The sequence below is a fragment of the Anser anser genome (assembly GCF_964211835.1).
Source record: "Anser anser genome assembly, chromosome: 12".
Lineage (NCBI taxonomy): Eukaryota > Metazoa > Chordata > Aves > Anseriformes > Anatidae > Anser > Anser anser.
The window spans coordinates 13,262,022-13,283,445 of record NC_139733.1 but is presented as its reverse complement, the minus strand read 5'-3'; the positions used below and the strand labels follow the sequence as shown (position 1 = coordinate 13,283,445).

The window sequence follows — 21,424 nt, the reverse complement described above, 5'->3', positions numbered from 1 at the left end:
GTGCTGCTCCGAAGGATGATTTTCCTCCATCCCTGGTGCAACGCAGCCACCCCTGGCACCAGGCTCTGGCTGCGGGAGCCCATGCCAGCTGCAAACGTGCTCCTCTCTCTCTGTTCACAGTATTTTTCGCATTCCAGCCAAGAGCACGTGAAGAGGAAGAACAAAAAAGCCCTCCAGGCTCTGTCAGAGAGAAACACTGCTGCACTCCTTAGAGGTGGGGGACAGTGTGGGAAGCTGGTGTGGAGAGAGAAGAACAAGGCAAAAAAAGAAGGTGGGAGCAATTTGAAACAAATGGAAAAACTTACATTAAATTATTGCTTTATTTCTGGTCCTATGCAAGTCTCTGACACACGCCATCCTGTCCCCCAAGTCCATGCCCACTGAGGAGGAGAAAGACCCAAAGGGATCCTGCCCAAAAAAAGAGCCTTCCCCAAACTGGACATACAGAGGAGTTAAAAGTCCCCAGACAAGGCACGCCCTCAAAGCCAGCAGCCTCCTGTCCCCCTCAACATCTCCTGTTGGAGATGAAAGGGAAGGAAAGCTCCAGCCCCAGTGTTTTGTGAGGCCTCCTCCTTCCAGACCCTGCCTGAATGAGGCATCAGGATGTGGAGCAGACCGTAACGGAGAGGGCACGGCAAGAAGTGAACCACGAGATGAGCTCAGGGTGGGAGGAGAAGATTTGTGGTAAAACGAGAGTTACCCAGCTCTCTCCCACCTCTCCCCCCCAGCCCCTGCCTCATCGGATGCGGAGGTAAGAGGGGATGGAGTAATTGAAGAGCAAGTAGTCCATTTTGTATAAATTAAAGAGCCTCCTCTGGTAGAAGGGGCTAATGTCCTGGAAGAACTGGGCCGTCATGTCGTCCGTTGTCCTGGTGGTCTTGGACGAGGACGGGAACTTGACGCTCGTGTCGGCCCCCACCAGCTGGAGGATGTAATTGGCATCTTCAACCAAGGTCTCGTACTTGCCCACCACGTCGTAGTGGACAATGCAGGGGTGGCAGAGCGAGTGAACCCGCTCCCAGTGCTCGTTGAAGGGCTCCTCCCGCTGCGTCCGTGGATCCAGCAGGTAGTAGACGAACTCCTCGAAGCGCACGTCGTCCCCGCGCTCCAGCGCCCTGTCGCTGGGCTCCTGCCGGTGCCGCCGGATGATCTTGGTCCCGTAGCGCTTGTGGAAGGCCGTGTTGTAGCTGCGGGTGAACTTGTTGCGGTACGCCGAGACCAGGCGCTCGAAGGGCTCCCGCACGAAGATGAACTTGAGGTAGCTGCGCAGGCGGTGGTTGATCTCGGGGATGCTGTATTCGGAGAGGGTGCGCAGGTTGGACGAGACGTGGGCCTCGTTGGCGGGGATTTCCAAAGGGTCCCGGTACTTGCCTTGCCCCGTCAGGACCATCATCACCCGCTTCCAGTTAGTGCAGGCCACTTTGGGCACGTAGCAGTAGAGCAGCCCGTGCGTGTCATCCACCACCAAGTGCCGCAAGTCATCCGGCCGCAGGAGACGCCGCTTGCGGGTGTAACGGCTGCAGACGTTGCTCAACAGCTCGCGTCTCTGCTGGTGAACTGCCTGCAGCGATGACTGCTCCAACTGGGGAGGAAAAAAAGCAATGGTCACCAGCTCACCCAAAATGACAGGAATCTACGTAGAACGTCAGGCCCACAACTGCTCCCATCACTTCCCCTTCCCTGTTTTTTTGGAGGGGACTTCCAAGGGATTTCCATGGGCTTTTGGGGGACATTACTGACTTTGAACTCAACTTGCTTTGGTGTATTTAATGCTTGGACATGCTGGGGGCAAAAGAGAGAACAACATGTAATGAGAAGCAAGATGAGGAGACAAATCAAGGGGTGAGAAAAGATCAGGAGTGCAGAAAGGGGCATGAAACGAGTCATGTTACAGCCTCTCCCCACACTGGCTAATGAAGCTCTCTTACACCAGTCTGGGGACGTTCATGGGCCCCAGCTGAAATCCCCTTGCACTCTGGAGGCGTGTCCTTTCCTGTCCAGGTTTTCGTCAGAAACTCCAAAAATGTCAATAAAACATCTGGGGAAGGAAGCCATTTCCAGGAACTCAGAAGAGGAAGTCGTCTCCTCCTGCCTGCTCCCTCTGCCTTTTACAAGCCGAGGCTGGGAGATTTCATGCTCAGCCCCAAGGCCAGCTCTGGCAGCCTCCCAAAAGCCTCGTCTTGGCCACAGCCACTAACGGTCTCACCATCCGTTTCTAACCCAGCGTGGCTCTGACCCACTGGAGCAGTTGCTTTAATGCCATGCAATGACCCTGTGTTGCAAGACAACGGTGGCTTCCACTCTGGGTCACGCAGGCGTCACACAGCCCCACGGCACTGTCCCTGCAGCCGGTGCGTCCCACTTGTGGCCACCACAAGATGAAGGGCAAAAGGCAGGCCACCTCCTTGGTGTCCCCATCCTCGCTGCTGACAGCTGTCATTGCTTTTGGGAGGCCCCAGAGCGTGGGCGAGGCAGCACTGCGTAGCCAGGGCTTTGTAAAGCTCCTGCCAGGAGCTGGGATGCTGAAGGAAACTGCCTGCACCATGCGTGATCCAGCAGAGCCCTCACCTTCAGGGTGGCACTAACACCTGGGCGAAAAGCTCCTCCTGCAAAGGACGAGCCAACGGACTCTACCTGCCTCTGAGAGATGATTTTGGCATTGTTGGCAACTTGGATATGAGGAACACTGGATCTAGGGAGGCAATGATCATAGCTGAAGAGGTGTTTTCATGGTACAACTTGCTACAGAGCCAAACTTTTTGGAAGAAAATTCTCTTGCTGGGTTTTGTTTGGAGGCTGCCCTCCACCTTTTAAAAATGGAAATGCTTTTTGCAAGTGCTAAAAAAAAACCCAGACATTTAAAATGATCTGTTTTTTTTTTTTCCAGGTGTTTTTCCCTGCACTTGCATAATTCAAAACTATAGGGATGGATAGACAGACAGACAGACAGACAGACAGACAGACACTGTCTGCAGGCATGGCAACAAATAAATGTGACTACTTTTCAGCAGCCGCCCACTGGAATAAGTGCATGTCTTTCAGTTAATTCAGAGCAAAATTGCACCCTTCTTTCCCTTCCTTTTAAAAGCCAGAGAAATTAAGCATCACTTTTAAGGAAATAACACCAGGACATTCCAGCAGGATTAGGGTATGCAGGCATCATGGCCAAAGAAGTCCGCATTTGCCATTTTCCCCAGAGCAAATGTAATTCGGCTGCTTATAGACGTGTAAGCACCACCCCAGGCTGGAACACAAAGCGCTGAGCATAAAAAGGGATCTGGCTCCGCTGCAGCTGAGCCCTGCATGGGCAGGGACCCACCAAGCCCCTGCATCTCGGCAGGTGCAGCTGGTGATGGAAAGGCCTGAAATGTCCCAGGATTATAAACCCATCATGACCACAACCAGCTTTATATACATATATATATGTATATGCATATACATCTGTGTCTGTGCATGTATCGATATGCATATATATATATATATCTTCCAACACAGAATCATAGACTATTATATATATCCATATATAATTATCCTTTATTACATTATATTTTAATATATTATATTATAATTATATATTATATAAGGGATGTATTATATTATATTACATTATATTAATTATATTGTATTATATATAAGGAACATATTACATTACATTACATTATGTTATATTAATTATCATACTATATTATCTACAAGGGATCCACAAAGATCATCACAGAAGGAGCTATGAATGATGAGCTCAGGAAGTCCAGCAATGATGCTCTTACCCTGCCATAATGGCCCAGAGTTTCCTCTGACACCCCCAGATGGCAAAACCTCACAGGTTTCCCACCCAAGGCTCAGCCCACCAGCACTGAATCCATTTATCCCAATTCCAGCAAGGGCCGTAAGCAGGTTTTGAGCACCAATTACCTCCCCAAAGTGGCACGGTCTTTTCTTTTGGACACAGGTAGAGGTTTGGGTGCAGGCCCTCGGGCGGCTGGCAATGGCGCAGTGCCCGTGTACTGGAGGGCTGGGAGAAGGGGTCAAAACCTGCCGTCCCCTCCTTCTTCACCCCCATTTCCCTCGCCCTGTCCCCTCACCTGGTCACTCTCGTACAGGGCCTGGAGCGGGCTGCGACCGGCCTTCCCCTGCCAGGCCGTCCTCATGGCCCCGTCTTCTGCAGCTGGAAAAGGAGCGAGAAAAATCAGAGGGGTCGGGGGCTGCTTCCTTCAACCCCTCTTTTGATGCCCAACCTGGTGGTGGGGGCCGTATCGGGATGTGGCGATGTAACCCACACAGAGATGAACCCATTTGGCTCTGGGGAAAGATGCTCAGCTACAGGGGAAGGTGATGAAGATGAGCCAATGAGCCTTTTTTTTTTTTTTCTCCATCACTGATACTGTTTTTCCATTGTCACTTCTAACTTTTAGCCAACCTGAATGGAGCAAATCCAATCTGTTTAATTCAGAACCCGTTCTCAAATGCTAACAAGATGTTAAGTGGACTGCAGAGTCTTCACAGGCTGGATTTTAGTCAGAAGAAAGGGCTGATTTACATGAAATTAAAAACCACAGCCACCAGCACAAAATTTATGTGGTATGGGACTTTTCACTAAAAGTAATGATTGTCCCTCCCCCTTATTTTTCAACAGAGTACACAGTTAGGGTGCAAAAGGTCCAGAGAACCTTTAAACAAATGAAAGGCCATACATAAAGATAGCAGCTTGTTATGATTTCAAGAGCAACTGGGAAAAGCTGACCCCATGTGCACGCGGGAAGTGCCGCAGCATGCCGGCTGCACTGGCCAGGGCACGCCGGGCTGGGAGTCTGCATTTCCAGGCTCAGTCACACAGTAATTAACAGGCAACTCGGTGACAAGTTTCACCCAGTTTTAAGGTCTTATTTGCTATTTTTGATTTTTGCCCCCATCCAACCAGTGACTTCCCCTTGAGCAGCTGAAGATGCAGATGGCCACCTAAGCATCCTCGGTGCCGCCCCGCAGAGCGGCTGCTCTGATGCCGGAGGGCTATCTATGACAGCAGGTATCTTCTTCATGTGCTTATGTTTTGCCCAAATGAGAACCGCCCCAAAGTCACCCAGGTATAAGCTCAACATTACTCTTTCTTTGGGCTGTAACGGGGGAAATGCCTGGCCGGCCTCACAAGATTTCATCACCGGCACATGGTCGCTTGTGTGTGCATGGGAGGCGCCACTTCCCATGGCACTGTACGGTGACTCAACGAGGTGCCGCTTCTTCCTCAGCGCCCTGCACCAGTTACCCCACAGGAGGGGGAAAGGGCATCTCTGCTAACGAGAGATAAGCACAAGACCCAATGTTCGCAGCACTGGGCTGGGACATTTGTCCCAGCAGGTCCCAGTTCACATTTTCCAGCTCAGCTATCTGCAAGCAGAAGGGAGCGAGATCAACCCTGAAAGCTGTGCTCGCCGCGCCTCCAGGCTGCCAGCAAAGGCCACTGAACTCCAGTCCCTTTCCCTGCTGGGGCCGACAAACTCCTGTTAGTTACTGGTGTGACTCCGCTGAGGGCTGCCTGCAAGCGTCCCACACCGCAGGCATTGGGCCTGCATTTAGCAAAAGCAACCTGGGGACGGTGGTTTTTGAGGTTCACACGTGGATCACCCAGAGGCTCTCTCACAGGAGACATAAAATAAGCCCAGGATGGTTCAGGCTGACCTAAAGCTGCTGGAAACACGTTATATGGGGTTACAGAAAAAAAAAAGGAAAAAGAAAAAAAGCAGGCTTGCTGCTCCCATGCCGCTGGAGGAGCCCGGCAGTGCTGAGCACACATGGCATCTCAACAGCTTCTGCTCTCCCTGCCCAGGGCTGTTGCCAACCCCTTCGGAGCAGCGGGCGGCCCGCCGGCAGCTGGCACACAGCTCCTCGCTCAGAGCCGTCTGTGCTGCACGCGGCGTCCCAAGGAGAAAGGCAAACTGTGCACGGCTCGGCACGGCACCGTGTTGCCCTCCTCGTCCTTGCTGCTCAGCCCCAGCTGGAACACAAAGCCCTCTTCCCCTGCTGCTCTGTCCCAACCAGCTCATCGTGAAATCCCATCCCGTAGTGCCTCCCCATCCTGTCCCCTACCTGCTGTCCCCATCCTGTCTGTCACCACCCAGCCCGACAGGCAATGGCTCGCCTTAGAACTCCAGGGATCCGCAGCTGGCTGGGCTGCACGGCTAGAGAGGAAACCTAGCGTGTAAGTGGGAGCTTGGGGAAAGGCTCGGCTCGGTCTGTGCCTGTTTCTTCTATCAGGTTTGGGATGCAGCCTGGGCTGCGAGGAGGAGGGATGAAGGGGACAGATACAAATGGCCCGTACGTGTCCTTTTTCTTCCATTCATTTATGCTGAGATGGAGTCAGCCACCCCATGCCCTGCACTGCTGGCTTACCCATCTTTGGGATGCTCCTGGGACTCCAAGCAGTTTGGGAAGGCCAAGGAGTACTGAAATATATGGCAGTGTTGAGGTGGGAGGATCATCAGAGCAAATTAATAGTTCGTGCTGCATTTTGGCACCACGGCCCTGAGTACAGCAGGATCTTCCATCACGGGGGAGCTGCCAAGATCTTTGCACGCTGGCTTGCCTCCTGACTTTATAGCTTGTTATGAGGTTCCCAGATTCCCCCACATGCGATGGCAATCCTCAGAAATTTAGCATCACCATAATTGCATCCGTAAGCAGGGATCAGGGATGTCAGTTAGCCAAGGTATATCCAGTTTCTAAAGGGGAGAAAATGTCACTCCCTGGCGACACCAGGATCACCGCTTGGGTAACAAATATGAAGACAGTGTATGTCCCTCATCCAAATCAAAATGTTTCTCACTGAGACAGGCAGAAGGGACTACCACATTCGCCCTTTGCATGCTCAAGGCATGGGAGTAGCAGTGATGTAGAGCAAGGGAGGGAAAGCCCCGTGCTAAAGCAGTTACATTGACCCGAAATCACTGAACGAGAAGAGCCTGAAAAGCTGCTCAGGCACATTTTGGAGCCTCCTGTACTACAAATGCTTTCAGTCTTTCATTCGGAGCTTGGAAAGACAACACGCTCCCTCCCTCCTTCCCTCTGCAGCCCAGAGTTTTGTGCTAGCCCATCGAAACCAAAGCGATTCTCTTGCAGCGGTGTGACATCAACACCGCAGCGGGATCTAGGCTTCAAATGACTTGCCAGCTCTCTTTGGAAAAGCGAATGGATTTTAAAGCTGTGACTATTTAGGTGTACAAGCTGATTATGAAGACAGTCACTCATGTGTGAGGTGAGGGAAAGACTGGCTCATGCCCATCCCAGGCTTCTGGAAGCACTAGCGAAGGAATTTGCTGCTTTGGCTGCAGAGACTTTTAATTACGGAAGGAGGTTCTCGGCGACCACAACAGCAAATCCAGGGCCTGGATTTAAGATTTTGGTGAGGAGACAGGATTCAGGCAGCGACAAGCCTGCTCCTCTGACATCAGCATTACCAAAGCTCTAGGAAAGGGCCTGAAGGAAGGAAAACGGTTGAAAATGTGGGCACAAAGCTGGAGAGGGGAATAAAACGCAAGATGGCAGTTACTGAGTGCAGCTTACACCCATGCAAGCCGAGCTGTCAATAAAATAAGCAGTTTCTGTAGATTGAGCATATGTGGTAGATAGTCACCCAGATACAAGTAAAGCATGAGATATGACCTGCCACAGGAAATAAGTACTTCTTCTAGAGAAGTTTAAAAGGGGAACTGTAAGGGACATGAGCAGCTGGAAAACAAGCGGTGCTTAAAGGGAAATATTCGGCAGAAGGTGGATATCCAGCAAAACATCTCTAAGATTGACTTTGGGATCGATACTTCAGGAATGAGCCTGACATAAAAACAGAACGATACCGATGATGGACAAAGCACGGAGAATGGCTGCCATGGCAGGGAAAGACTGAAAGACCAAACAGGGAAATTGAAGCTTTGTCCTGGACCAGGGGAGCAAGAAATACAACAGAATTTAATTTCACCATGCTGGAATTTAGCAGTTTCTGCTACTTGGCTGCTGGAAGTGGCAGGAGGTCCCAGATGCATTAGTTCAGGGCTATCAATTGCCAGTGTGACAGTGATAAAAAAAGCAAATGAATTCCTGAAACGTATCAAGTGAGGTATTTGCCACAGGAGGAAAAAAAAATAAAAGGAGCATGAATACCATTATCCACAGCATCGTCGACCTTCACTGGCAGCACTGACAGCTCTGCTCCCCTGGGACCAAGGCAGCTGCGGAGCTGCGGAGAAGGGCAGCGAGGTGACCGGGCTGTCCCCTGGCAGCCTGCAGGGGCTGGGATGCGATGCTGCCCTGGGAGAGCACCAACGGAGAGGTGCAGGAGGTGTTTCAGGTGCGGGACACCTTGATGCCCACCTGCTCAGGAGCCAAACGGCGCGAATAGGAGGTTTGGAAACCCCGGGGTGGTGGGATTCTGGATGGGAGGAATCGCAGCTCCTTTTGGGGTGGAGGATGAGCTTTTAGGGATATTGCAGGCTGGGCCCTGGAGCCACAAGGAGCCAAAAGCTCCATTCGTCGTCTCCAATCCAAGATGTTGGAGAAGAGTGAAATCTGCAGATGTGGTGATCTCTGGCCCGGAGGAGTGAGGAGTGAGCACACGTGCCTGCACGTGAGTATGCACCCAAGAGGCCCCAAAGAGTTAAACCTGGCCCTGCCACTATCGCCCCGCTCTGTCGCACAGCCCCAGCTTCGCTTCCTGTTGTGTCTATGCAAAACCTAAAAAAAGAGAAAAAATAATTGTGCTGCCTGGCCACCCGAAATGATCAGTCTGGGTGTTAATTACAGCCTGCAGCTCCCCGCGGGGAAGCGGGAAAGGCGTGTGTTTGTGCTGCATGGAGCTCTTGGGGCAGCCTTTTTTATACCACGGGGAAACAACACCCAGAGCTCCACAGCTTGAAGGGATCAGCTTAAAACCACTTGCTTCAAGTCATGCTGCCAGTCATTGGAAGAGCCAAAAATTAGGAGCTGGGTCTCCCTGTGTGGAGCTTTGCTGTTTCTGACCCCTCGCTGGCACGTGACACGATGGGGCAGAGCAGGACCCCACTGCAACCCTACCGTCTGATTTAAGACAGGACATCGAGACTGCATTATTCAAAGCCAAATCCTAGCTGCGTCCACTGACTGCTGAATCCGTCCAATTTTCGATTTTAACGTCCAAGAGGAAAAAAGAAAAAAAAAGTGAGAGAGGATGAAAATAGAGCTTGGCATCAGCAGTGGTAGATCCAGCAGTCTGAGCCCTGTTTTCCCTCCCAGTTTGATACCAAAGCCTGGGACACACAGCCTGTCTGAAGATGGACCAGGGCACAGAGGCCAAGAAATCACACGTGGAAGCAGCAGCCGAGCCCCTGGACAGCAGCCCATGGTCTGTGCAAAGAGCCCTGGCTGGAAGGATCAGAGCTATTGGAGCCAACAGGGCTGCAAAGAAGCAAAGCTTAGTTCTAGGAAGCTCTGGCCTTTATATTCGGGCTTGTACTGATGGAGAACACATTTTCTCTATTTTCCCCTAAGCACAAAGGCTGACTGTTGTTTTGTGCTTTTACTTATTTATTTTTTTCTTTTCTCAAAACGATGGTGATCTTAAACACCAAAATCCCAAATAAAGCTCCAGACCCACTGACCTGATGAAGGTTATAACCACTGATGGAGATGATGACCAACCAAGTGACCCTCTGCCTTCGTGCGTGCTGCATTCAGCTGTGAAGTGCGGCCGTTCTGGCACTCACATCCTTCTGCACCTTCAGAGCTAAGGGAGCACCTCTGGGAATTAAAACCCAAACCATTCCAATTTTTATTCTTACAGGGAGGTTTTGGATTGGGAACACCGATTTTTGGCTTCAGCAAAGAGGCTGAATCCAATCTGCTCAGCTGTCTGTGACCACTCAGTTTTACTGCAGCTAAAAAGCTGGGGATGTAGACAACAGAGGCTGAATTAAATAAAACACTAGAGAAGGAAGGAAAAGAAATCTAACAGAGTCACATGTCTGACTTGTTTAAACGCACCCTTCAACACTGTGAATTCAGACACAACCACCTCTGCTGGTGTCACAGCTGGGCTTCATCCATGCCTTCGCCCCCAGGACCAGCTCATCAGCTTGCTGAGCCTCCCCAAAAACCTTAAGTCTGCTTGAGCATCTTCTCTGTTGAGGCTGAGGAGCCCACACGCCCCCGCCCCCCCATCACACTGCTGTCACATGGACGATACCTCCAGCAGGCTACATGGGCCCGTCTCTCATCATCTTGCTGCATCACTGGAAAAATGTGCATTCCCATGGCTCCCCAGGGAAAAGGGAACATCCCAAATACTCTGGATTTGGGGCACAAGACTTGAGGACACCGGACAGGAAACCTGGGGTGGATGGCGAATGCCAGAGACCTGGCTGAGGACGCGCAGGAGCATGGCAGATGTGGGCCATCATTTGTTCCCATCAGCACGGGACGAGCAAGCGACCCTCCTGCGCTGGCTGTCACGTGGATGTGGGCCACCGGTGTCCCCCTGATGCACCCCATGCAGCGTGGCCATGGGCAGGTCCCATACAGCCCGGTGTATAACTCGTCCTGCCCTCTGTGCTGTGGGACAGCCTCGGGGAAGGCTGCCTGGCTCCGCATGGCTCTGCCAGGGCAGAGGCCTAGCAGCAGCCGCCTGGCAGAGGCGTCTGTCTGGGCTCGCTCCTTAGGGAACGGGAATAATCATCCTTCTCCATCAGGCCTCTCCTGCCAGCTCCCCTCCCGTTTCCTGCAGCAGGGTGACAGCCGGCACGCCCAGCAGAGCAGGGCCTTCCCCTCGCTTGCTGCAGAGCATTTCCAGACATTACAGCAAAGCCAAGGGGCAGGATGCCACCGGGCTGAATATTTAGGACGGCTGGTGCAGCCTCTGAAAGCCTGGCATGGGCTGCCCAGGCCCTACAGCTGCCTGCACCAGGTCCCAGATAACACCTATCCCTGTTGGGATGCCCAGTGGGAGCATTAGGAACAGGACCTCCAAGGGGAGCCCAACACCTGTAGTTGGTTGTACCCCTGCATAGGTCCTGGAGCAAGTCCCTCCCCAACAGCCAGCATATCAGAAGGGCTGGATTGAAGTCACCTTTGTGGTCCGGCCTCCTTCAGCAGGTCAACAGTCAGGCGCATCCCTGCGCCCCACAAAGCCACCATGTGGTTTGATGGCACCCCTCCGCGCCCCCAGCTGAGCCACAGCCCCCTGGTGCTGAGCACGGGACCTCCGCTGAGCTGAGGTTCAATGGTCAGTCTGAAACCACCGACTGCTGCCCTGAGTTTGTACAAGGCGCTTCCCCACAGCACCCATACGACACGGTGGGCTTGAAAACATCGACCTGCTTGCTGTGTGGCTGAGCAACAGCTTATTGCAAATTCGGGATCAGCTGGTGCAAAATACCCTCATTTCAAGGTCCTGCTGAATAAACCTAGTATGGGATTGTGCCCAGAGCCACGCCAGTAAGGGCAGCAGCCTCCTAGGACCACTCACCATGGAAGGAGAAGTTTGGAAGATGCCCCAAGTGGAGGTTCATGTGGTCCTGATTTAAAGCTGTTTCATTCATCAAAAATGAAACCAACCGAGTGACTTGGCTGGATCAGACAGAACCGAATCCCAGCAGCGTGGGGATGCTTGAGAGCTTAGCTCAGGCTTTTTTACCACTGCTACGCATTTTCTACCATCCCCCCCCCAGCCCTTTTGAAAGAGCCAAACCAAATATTTAACCCCCCCCGCTCCCCTCGCCTCCCAGCACTTAGAAACTGCAAGAGGGCTGAACAGAGATTTGTTGCAAGGAGGTTACCCGCACAACCAAGGGAAAAACCACGAATAAAAGCAGATTGGAGGAAAACAGCTCGGAGGCAAACCTGAGCGGGACAAGACAGGACGTGCACGTGAGGAGGTTTACACAGACAACAGCCCGCGTCCAACAGGCACGATGAGGTGCAGCAGGGAAAGACAAATCTCCTCTCCCATCAGCTCCAGCGAATAAACCTCCCCATGTTCCCATAAGGGTAAAGGTTTTGCAGCACCAGATGCACCTAAACATGATGTTTTGGCCATAAAATATCATTCCAGGGAAAGATGAGTGAAGGGTGCACGGGTCCACTTGCAATGGTCCTCCGTCTTCCTCCTCCCCAGCAGCCAGCTAAAACACGCACCACCCCTGTGGAGCTGATGGAGAGCTCCCAATAAACCCTATAACTTCCCCTTTTTCCCCAAATGACACCTTCAGCTTTTTGCAAAGCTACCTAAGGTCAACTCCAAGCAGCCACAGGAGGCTTTTGAAGGGCAATGGCGCGCCCTGTCCCCAGCAGCCATCTTCAGCCCACGTCTCTGCTGACGCCCCAGCATCTGAAAGTGCCCCAGCACCTTCCAGACAGGCTCCTTACAAGAGTTACCATGGGCAGTGACTCCTGAAGTGATGCTTGCCACTCCTGAGGCCACCTCGGGAGCTGCCCAGATGAACCAACCTCCTAGAAAAGAGGGAAAGGAGCTTTTTGCACTGTTACTAGGTGTGCATGATGTCCAAGATGTTTTCCTTTGGGAAGGAGACGGAAGGAAGTGTTGAGAGTTCAGCCTGCTCTAGTCTGCAGGATTTAACCACTGCAGCCGGGACCTGGCATCTCCCTGGCACTAATGACAGCCTCCCTCCAGCCAAGAAACACACTGTGAAGTGTTTTACATGGGATAATTTGACAGACAGCGCCGACTTTAACAGGAAAAATCAGTCACTCTCCTAGGGACATGCCCGGCTGGCTGGAGGGCAAGAGAGAGGCACGAGGGGGTGTGATACCCCCAGGCAATGTTAACTCAGGACACGGAGGAAGGTCCTAAGTGATTCCCTATGAAAAGAGATGGATGGGAGAAGCCACGCACAGCGGTGAACACACGTCCTGCTCTTCTTCCAGCCAGCCAGGGACCGGCTGAGCCTGCCAGCAGCTGTGTGTGGTGACCATCTGGGGGTGGATTGCATGGCCTCAGGGAGCTGAAGCAGGTCCAAAAGCCCAAGCACACCTGCCTCCACCTATGCCCGTGATCCGTGATGTCTGCATGCACATTAATGCCACCAGGACTAAATGCCACCAGACCTCAGGGGACATGGACTTTCACAGGGAAATGCCTCAGCCCGGCCTCCGCAGTGCTGTGGCAACCTTTGTAGGGGCGGCAATGCCACATTGCCCAGGAAGGACGGCACGTGCCTCCTGAACAGCCCTGCAGCTGGCCTGACCCCCTCCCAGCGGCTGCCTGCTGGTGGCTGTCCCCTCGTCACCTTCAGCCACCCTTCAGTGGTTGATCTTCTGGCTCAGACGTGGCTCGTGATGGGAGGTGATGGGACGTGACACCAGGCATCCCTGGTCGGGACTGGTCGCCTGGTGTACGTGTGATGGTTCATTCATTAGGGTGACAAGAGCTTGCCCAGTGTCCCCTCTCCCGTGCCCCGGTGACTGTGGTCTCCAGCTGGAGAACAATCAGAGATAAGGAACAAAAAGTAAGCAGGGAGTCTGAATTAGGGCGCTGCTTTTCAATGGGTTCAACAGGACTAACACAATCCTAACAAGAGGGACCAGAGCCCAACACTCAGCGCTATTTGGATTTCTTCTGCAGTTAGCGCTGGGGCTGGGACACGACTCAGCATCAACGGGTGTGCAGCCAACGCTGTCCTCCGTCTGGGAGCCGTGGCTGCTCAGGCAGCCGCCACAAAAGCAGCGGGGAGATCTGAGGGGGTGTCAGCAGATGCCGGTGTTTTTTAAGCTGCTGCAAAAAAGAACATAAAATTCCTGATACGAGGTTGGGTTTGAAACTTCCTGTGCAGGAAGACTTCTACTGCACATCATATATGCTGGGCAGGAGAATAATTATGCTCTGTTTGTGTGTTTTCCCTTTTTTTCCCCTAACAGAAGGCCCAGCCTTTAACAACCAACTGCCTGGAGGTGACTCCTGAAAAGGCTTCAGCCAGTTGCCTCCTGTTTGGGCAGCACTGGCCGTACCCAGGGCCACTGCTTCCAGCAGTGAATGTCATTCAGGGACCTGGCTGCTGGAGATGCTTTATAAACACCTGAGCATCACTGTCGACGCTCAGGATCCCAGGAGGTTTAGTTAGCATTGCCACTAGGAAGACAACTTTACAGCTGCATACAGAAGCTCCTTGTTTTCTATAAAGCCTCATGAAAGTGCTTTCCTCTCTTGACTCCTGCTCTGTTGTGCAGATTACTTTGCTTTTATGTTTCTGAAGGTAATTTGCCTTCATTTCTCGCTGAAGGTACCACTTGGATCGTCACAGCATCACCAGCTGCACCCAGGCACTGGGGCTGGCACAGCTGGCGCTTGGCTGCGCGGCTCTCTCCTCTTTGGAGACAGCGATGTCTCAAGCTCTGTTTTTCGAGGAAGGCTTTCTTATTCCAACTTAGTCAACTTGAGTCAAGGATCAGCCAGGGGAATGCTAATCAAGCGATGGAAAAGGACGACAGCTATAGGATTAGCTCACAATAAATCACGCCGAGAAGGAAAGAAGGAATCCAGCTGCTACAAGCAACCTGCCAAATGCCACACTGTCGTCAGCAGGGCTCAGAGCAGGACCAGAGCCAGCAGCGGCTGGTCTGGATGCTCTGTCCCGTTCAGCAGTTCCTCCTGACCCACGTGTCCCCTCGGTGGCAGCAGGAGGCTCGGGTCACCTGGTTCCAGGCTGAAGCAGATGTCAGCTAGGTTCAGGAGGAGGATCACGGGCACTGGAGGCAGGGGGATGTATTTCACTGCGGCAATGTGCCTAGCTCTCCACTGTCACAAGGAATGCAATTGACATCCTGATAGGAAACACAAAATGAACAGCATCCAGGAGGAATACGGCCTACGTGCACAAATAAAATATCTGTACATAAGCACCACACAAGCCTCTGTTTTCAAATGGTTAATTCCTCCTACAAGCCAAGCTAGAAGCTTTCCAAGAGCAATTTCTCTTCCCCATTATGCCTGTTGCTCTCCTGGCCCCGGCTGGCTGCTTGCACGTATGATGCAAGCCCGAACTGCCAGCTTTTCCATTCCTCGTCAATAAAGCCTCTTTCCAGGCCGCTGCTCGGCAGGAATTGCAGCAGAAGAGCTTGTGCTGGCAGTGCCAAGGCAGAGATCCCTGCTGGGACATGCAGGGGCTGGCTGGCAGCTGGCAGGGGTCTGGGTGCAGGGTGCCCCGGGCCAGGCTGGACGTGCTTAAAACCTGCCCGCAGGTAGGTCTGGTTTGGGCAAACAGTTTGTGCCCTCTGCACACAGGCTTCCTACAAGTAAACAAGAAAAAGGAAGCCTCTCTAACGTCGCATGGCTCAGCAACTTGCCTGCTGCATGCGTTTCAAGATGTCTTGTCAGCTCTGCGCATCTGGAATTGATGAAGAGCTCAACAAGCACTTGGAAAAAAATGCGCACTCAGCAAATGCTTCCCATTGCACCACCTTGTGCACAGCCACTCCCGTCCCGGCTCTGCTCTGCGTGCTTGGCAGAAGCAGCTGAGGATCTGTGCCCTGTGAGCACTGTCCTGACAGTGCGACGCTGACCTGTGAAAATCACTGCCACGAGGTATGGAGCAAGATGCACAGGCTTCACAACATGTAGAAGAGGTGCATGAGCTTGCAGAGCAGGACAGGAGCTAATTATGGGCCGCTGCAGGATAGGGAGAAGTGTCTCTAGTGTGTAACTTCTCATCCTGTGATGAAAAGCTCCTTGTGCCCATTTCTGCTGCATTTAGTAGTGGGCATTGCCTGAGGCCACCGGAGAACCAGCCTATTTAATAGGGGATGCAAACATTTCCAGAGTCACTGCAGCACTGAGACACAACAGATCCATCATCACTGGCAGCAACTTGTCCGGGGGGCCGGTGGATCTATTTCCCTGTTGCCAGCCAGGCCCTGAGAGTGGCTGTTAGCAGCAGGTGCTCTGGAGACATCTCTTTCCTTTATGCAGGGTGTGAGCAAGGTCTAATGGAGACCTCAGGAGGAAGGGAACTGGTAGTCTTGCACCTCCACCCATCCACCAGCGGCCATTCATGGGCAATCGAAGCACAACTCCTCTGGAGTCCGGCCAGTCTTGTTTCAGCCTCATGGTGCCTGCGTCTGCCGGCCCTATTAAGCTAAAGGGAAATCAATCTCTTCAGTGCTGCCAGGAGCAAAGTTGGAAATGACCCAGCTGTGAATACGCCACCACTGCACCCTTGCCAGAAGGAACGGGCCGGCTCTGCAGATGTTTGCAGGACTGAACTTGCCACCTTCCCATGCCACGGAGAAACGTGACCATGTGAATCCACCCCCATGGCCAGGGGAGGGGGAGAAAACAGGACAGAAAACAGGAATTCCCGAGGAGCTTCTGACCTCCAATTAGTTTGTGCTAATTTCCCAGCTCCCTGCCTTGAAGGAAGCCCTCCGGAGCCCCAGAGATACCCACGCCCAGCGGATCCAAACAAACAGCACCTTTGAACCTCGTGTCAACACTGCCCTCCTTGCTGCAAGGTCACTACCCCATGGCAGCAAAGCAACATCTGGCTGGATCAGGTTTCATGTCGGTGACAAATCCCCACAAAAAGCCCCGTGCTCCCACAGACGCCGCTCCACGGATGGCTCCAGCCCACCGCCGCTGCTCCCCCCCCGCAGAAGGGCTAGAATTGCCAGGAGATGGAGGCCTGTTAGACTTTGGCACTTCCCAGGAGAAGAATAAGCTGTTGTGACATGAGGACTTGTGGCCGAGGTGTCCCTTTGTGCACAGAGATGGGATGGGGCCTGTGGGGCACACCATGCCCTGTGTGCTGCCATGCAGGGCCCAGACTTCGGCCAGAACATGGCTGCCGTGCGCTCGCACCACAGGGAGAGCTGCCAAGTCGTTTATCTGCCACTTCAGCCACCACAGAGACAGTGCCGCCTTCAAAAGAGACTTTCCAGGGAGAAAGCAGCTTCCAATCCAGCTGAATAATGCTCCAAGGGACTCTTTGAAAATTAAGTCCCGTTCTGAAGAACCTGGCTCTCATCGGCATCAGGCGCTTCTTCAGCACGGCTGCGCTCAGCCGCGGTTTGTGTACGTGGTCATGTACGTAACACAGCCGTCCCAGTATGACACCCGCCAGGGCGGTGTGGTTTGCAGCATCTCCCAGCTGCTGAAACGGCTTCACGACGGGACACCTGCCCCCAGGGCTCGGTGCCGGCCAAGCAGTGCTGCAGGGAACCTGAAGGCATTTCTCCTTCGTTGCCCCAGGCCATTGGGGATGGTAACTGATAAGGTAGAGGGAAGGTAGAGGAAAGAGGGAGGCAAATAGGGTCTGAAGGAGCCAGGCTGGGCTCTCCACAGTGCTGGGAATGGTTGTAGAGCTGTAGCTGTAGTAAGCTCTTGCCACTGCAGGGAAAAGGACCAGAGCCTGCAACTGGGACAGCACAAGGAGGCAGACACTGAGCCCACAAGCTTTGCACCCTCTAAACCAAGTTCTCAGCCATTTTAAATGCTGAATGGTGATTTTCACTTCAGCGCAGAACTGCTGAAGGATGTGGGTTGTGTGGCCATGCTTTCCTGTTCGGGGAGACGGTGCTGAGCCACCTCCGCTGCGGATGTAGCTGCTGAACGAGGGTGTCAGACCTGCAGCAGCAGCAACTGGCTGGGAGAGAAACTGCTTTGTTCTCCCAGGAAATACCGACTCCCATCGGTCCCCACCCAAAAATGTACAACAGTTTTATCTAATCAGAGCTCATCCAAGTATGAGGAGCTCCGGGGCTCAATGGGAAAAGCAGCAGCAGCCAGGCCAGCCAGCCCCTTCCTCTGCCCCGCTGCTGCAGCTCCCCTCGGGCTGGCTCCAGGCTGGGCACCTCCCTGCCCTGCAGCCCAAGGAAGGCTGGCCCCAGGACAGCTCGGAGAAATCTGCTCAGGGCCATCCCAGCAAGCTCGAGGGACATGCGTTTGTGCGATTCGAGCAGAGTTTGAATTCCTTCCCCGAGGCAAGGACGATCTTGTCTAGCTAGAAACAAAATTCAGGCTTGTGCAGATTTTTGTCTGCGAGTCTTCATAAGTTCAGAGCTGGAAAGTGCTACGAGGCAGGGAGCTTCAGGAAGCGTGTTCACCCAGCTGCCCCTGTAAGAGCTGCTGCAGAAGGCCAGGTGAAGACAAAACCTGCCTGGGAGAGCTGCGGCCCTTGTACTAACCTGTCCCCAGCAAACCAGCAGAAAGACATCCCCAAATCCACGTGCTGCCAAGCTTCATGGGTCAGCTTCAAGCCAGATCTCCGATAGGGTGGCCGGGATCCAAACCCCGGGCCTGCGCTCGCCCAGCCTTTCCCCAACTTTTCATAGAAAAAGGCCAGTTTTTAGGCAGCCGCCCAGGGCGAGTCACAGCGATGCCTGGGGCTGGCACTGAGACGTATTTGCCGACTGCAGGGGAACATGTGCACGAGGCAGGGCAGTGTGTTTGCCTTTTGCAATCGCTGTCCTGTCTGCGGGGCTCAGGCCATCGGTCGGACAAAAAAGCACACTCCAGGGCAACACTGGGCTCTGCCAGTCAGCCCGGTGAGAGAAGCAGGGATTCTGGGGCTGTTACATGGCGGGGTGACCAGGTTCATCTGGCAACGAGGTCTCCTTGGCTTGGGGACCAGGCGCTGGTGGCTGCTGAAACCAACTGCGCTGCCTCCATAGATGTCCCAGCGTCACTGCAGCCCCCGTTTGCCGGCTGGCTGGCTCTCCAAGCCTCCGGACAGCACAGGGCTCGCTGTGCACTTGGCACCAGGGAAGGTCAGGTATTGCTTCTGCGTGGATCCGAAATGCACAAATCCACTTCTCACAGCATGTCCTTTGGCTCCCCTCTCCTTCCCTGTTCTCATACAGGCTGCGTGCTCGCTCAGAGCATCACGCTCTCCTTCCAACACAATAAACATAGCATTAGCTTTGCTCCCTGGCTCATTAAAACTATGAGAGAAACAAAACCAAACCATATGCCCGAGTGCTACCTCCTACGCTGGGAGATCTCCGTGAAGAACATGCAGGAAGAGGAGTTTATCCAAGCAGTGGCCACCCAGCTCCTGAGGATGCAGAGCCACTCTTTATTCCACCTTTGCCCATGCTGGGCTTTGGTTGAGCCTGAGATTTTGGCTTCGCAGGGTGGGGCAAAGGCAATTGGGAAAAGGAGAACGGGGCTGCAGAAGGGATGTTTGGGAGTTGATCCCTGTTTATCAGAGCTCTACAAGTGCATAGTTTGCTGGAATTGCAAGGAGTGCAAACCTGCAGCAGAGAGAAAACTGGGCTGGTCAGAGCAAACCTTGACAGCCAGCAATGAAACAAGGATCCCAGCATCTGGAGACGAGTGTCTGGAAAAGGGGACATGCACTGGGCAGCACCATGCGTGGGGTGCATGCGAAGTCAGGACCTAGACATGGCAATGTTCACCCCGGGCCTTTTAGGCCACCAGAGCTGCTGTATGAGATGCCCCCTCCCTCCCAGACCTCTAACTGCCTTTTAACAGGGGAAGTCTGGGGCATTCACCCAGCTGTGTCTCAAAGCCTGGATGTGTAACGTTCCCTGCTCGGCCCCACAGAGGTATTTGGGGAGTTAAGCTCTTCTTTGGGTACTCAGCTCCGAGGGGGTGTAATGGGAGTTAAGCACCTAATGCCTTTGTAGTTTCTTGGCTTCTAGCAAGCCCTGGGAAAGCCAGCTGTGTTTGCACTGGGATTAAGATGGAAGGCTTGTCATGCTCTCCATTCAGACACTGTCGGGGAAGCGGCTAAAGAAAGAAAACCCAGCGAGCAGCAAGCCCCAGTACCCAGGGAGAGCTGCTCCCTGCAGGACTGGGGCTGCCCAGCCACTGGTGTCAGCAGCAATCCCTTCCCAGCATCAGTTCTGGGCACCACACGAGTGCTCATCTCCCACCTCGGACCTGACTGAGGATCACCAGAAGGTCCCACCTGCACCAACACGGAACGAGGTCCTCCTGCTCCCAGAAGCTGCTTCTGCACAGACCTATTTGCAGGATCAATGGGAGCGGGAACGAAGCACAAGGTGCAGGTGCAGGGTGCTCCTGGAGAGTGGCAGTGGGGCCAGGATGCCAACGGGATGCGGGGCCAGCGAGGACTGCAGAGCCATCAAGGCATGAACCTCTCCTGCAGGCACAGAGTTAACTCCCGGCACGCCAAGCGCCCTCCTTCCCCTTCCCAAACCTCTCGCACGTATCAGAGATTCTCAGGAAACTGTACAGAGCCAAGACGGACGAGAAAAAACATTCCTCATGGAAGGGCTGGTGCTCAGGAGCAGATGGGCTTCATTACTGCTCTGCTTCCAGCACTGGACCGGGCTGATTTTTCCACCATCAGGGGTCATGGCTACAGCACTCCCCATCTTCAATTGTGGCAGACCCGGGGATCTTCCAGCCCGTGTTGCCCAACGCCGCTGCTGACAAACGCCCTGCACTTTGAGCACTGCGTCCATGCACCGGCTGCCTCACAGGAACCTGAGCCCGGCAAAACTGCCCCACGACGAAAGCAAACGAAACAGAAACACAGCAGAAAAACCAACACGATCTCAGAGGGCTTCTTAGATTTCACACCCCTGCCCACGCTTGCAGTGGTGGCCGGCGCGCAGGCAGCGCAGCCCTGCTTATCGGGCGGGCGCCCACCCCTGACTTTGGCCATGCCTGAATTTCAGCCTCAAAATACTTCTAAACAATGGGGAGGAACTGAGGTCTAAAATAGGCTCTTTCCTGTTCTAAAAAAAAAAATCCCTGGTTTGAAAAGCTCTGCTGATTCCTAAGTGTTTAAGTGGCTCCGTTCTGGCTAGGTGCATTTGTAGGCTCCGGCACCAGCGCTCTGCAGGACCCCAGGCAAATCGCCTGTAATCTGTGCCCTGAAGGGACAAATCTGTAGGCGGAAGGACAGGGCTGACTGACAGCTCGCACGAGCAACCACTCATCTTGGATGCATGGCTCAGAAAACGCGAAAGGCCAGATCTGCAAGGATCAGAAGGCCCAGATCTCGGAGGCAGAACTCAGTGGGTGTTAAAACCAGACACCTTCTGGCCCAGAAAAGCCATTCGGTGGTCACTTCAGGAAAGCCAGGCTTGGCTGACACGACCAAAGCCCCACAAAGCCAGCTCCCAGTGCAGGCGATGCCTGGGCTGGTAGCTGTCTGCCAGGCACAGCTGAAAGGCCTCAAGTCTCCCCAGTTCCCAGTGCTCCCAGCTTCGGCATTATTTCACGTCCCACTGTTAACGCCGCCGTTTGGTGCAGAGCCATCCCACGTGCACGTGCCCCTAGGGGTTCCTCTTGCCACGTGCTTCATTGTTTGGTTTGGCAGGAGCAACCTGCGATGCTCAGTTGGGTGCCTCAGTGGATGCAGGAGTGGACCAGATGGAGAGAGGGGCCTTGGTGCTTCCCTGCTCCCACACCTTTCTGGTTCCTCATCGAAAGGTTGGAGTGATATCACAGCATTGGTGCTAC

The 21,424-nt window shown here is 53.5% G+C and overlaps 1 protein-coding gene across 5 annotated transcripts in view; it reads right to left on the bottom strand.

The window, feature by feature from the left end:
* Positions 1-301: 301 nt before the first annotated feature.
* CHST13 (carbohydrate sulfotransferase 13) overlaps positions 302-21,424 on the bottom strand; it is a 53,774-nt gene continuing 32,651 nt past the window's right edge. For 4 of the 5 annotated variants that reach the window (XM_083795123.1, XM_083795121.1, XM_083795122.1 and 1 more), the window contains 2 exons: positions 4,083-4,165; positions 302-1,582 (listed from right to left, as the gene is read on the bottom strand). In XM_083795123.1, the coding sequence (XP_083651249.1) occupies positions 737-1,582; positions 4,083-4,165 (929 nt within the window). In that variant the 3' untranslated portion in view covers positions 302-736. The remainder of the gene's footprint in view (positions 1,583-4,082; positions 4,166-21,424) is intronic. The other variant, XM_083795120.1, reaches the window with a different exon arrangement.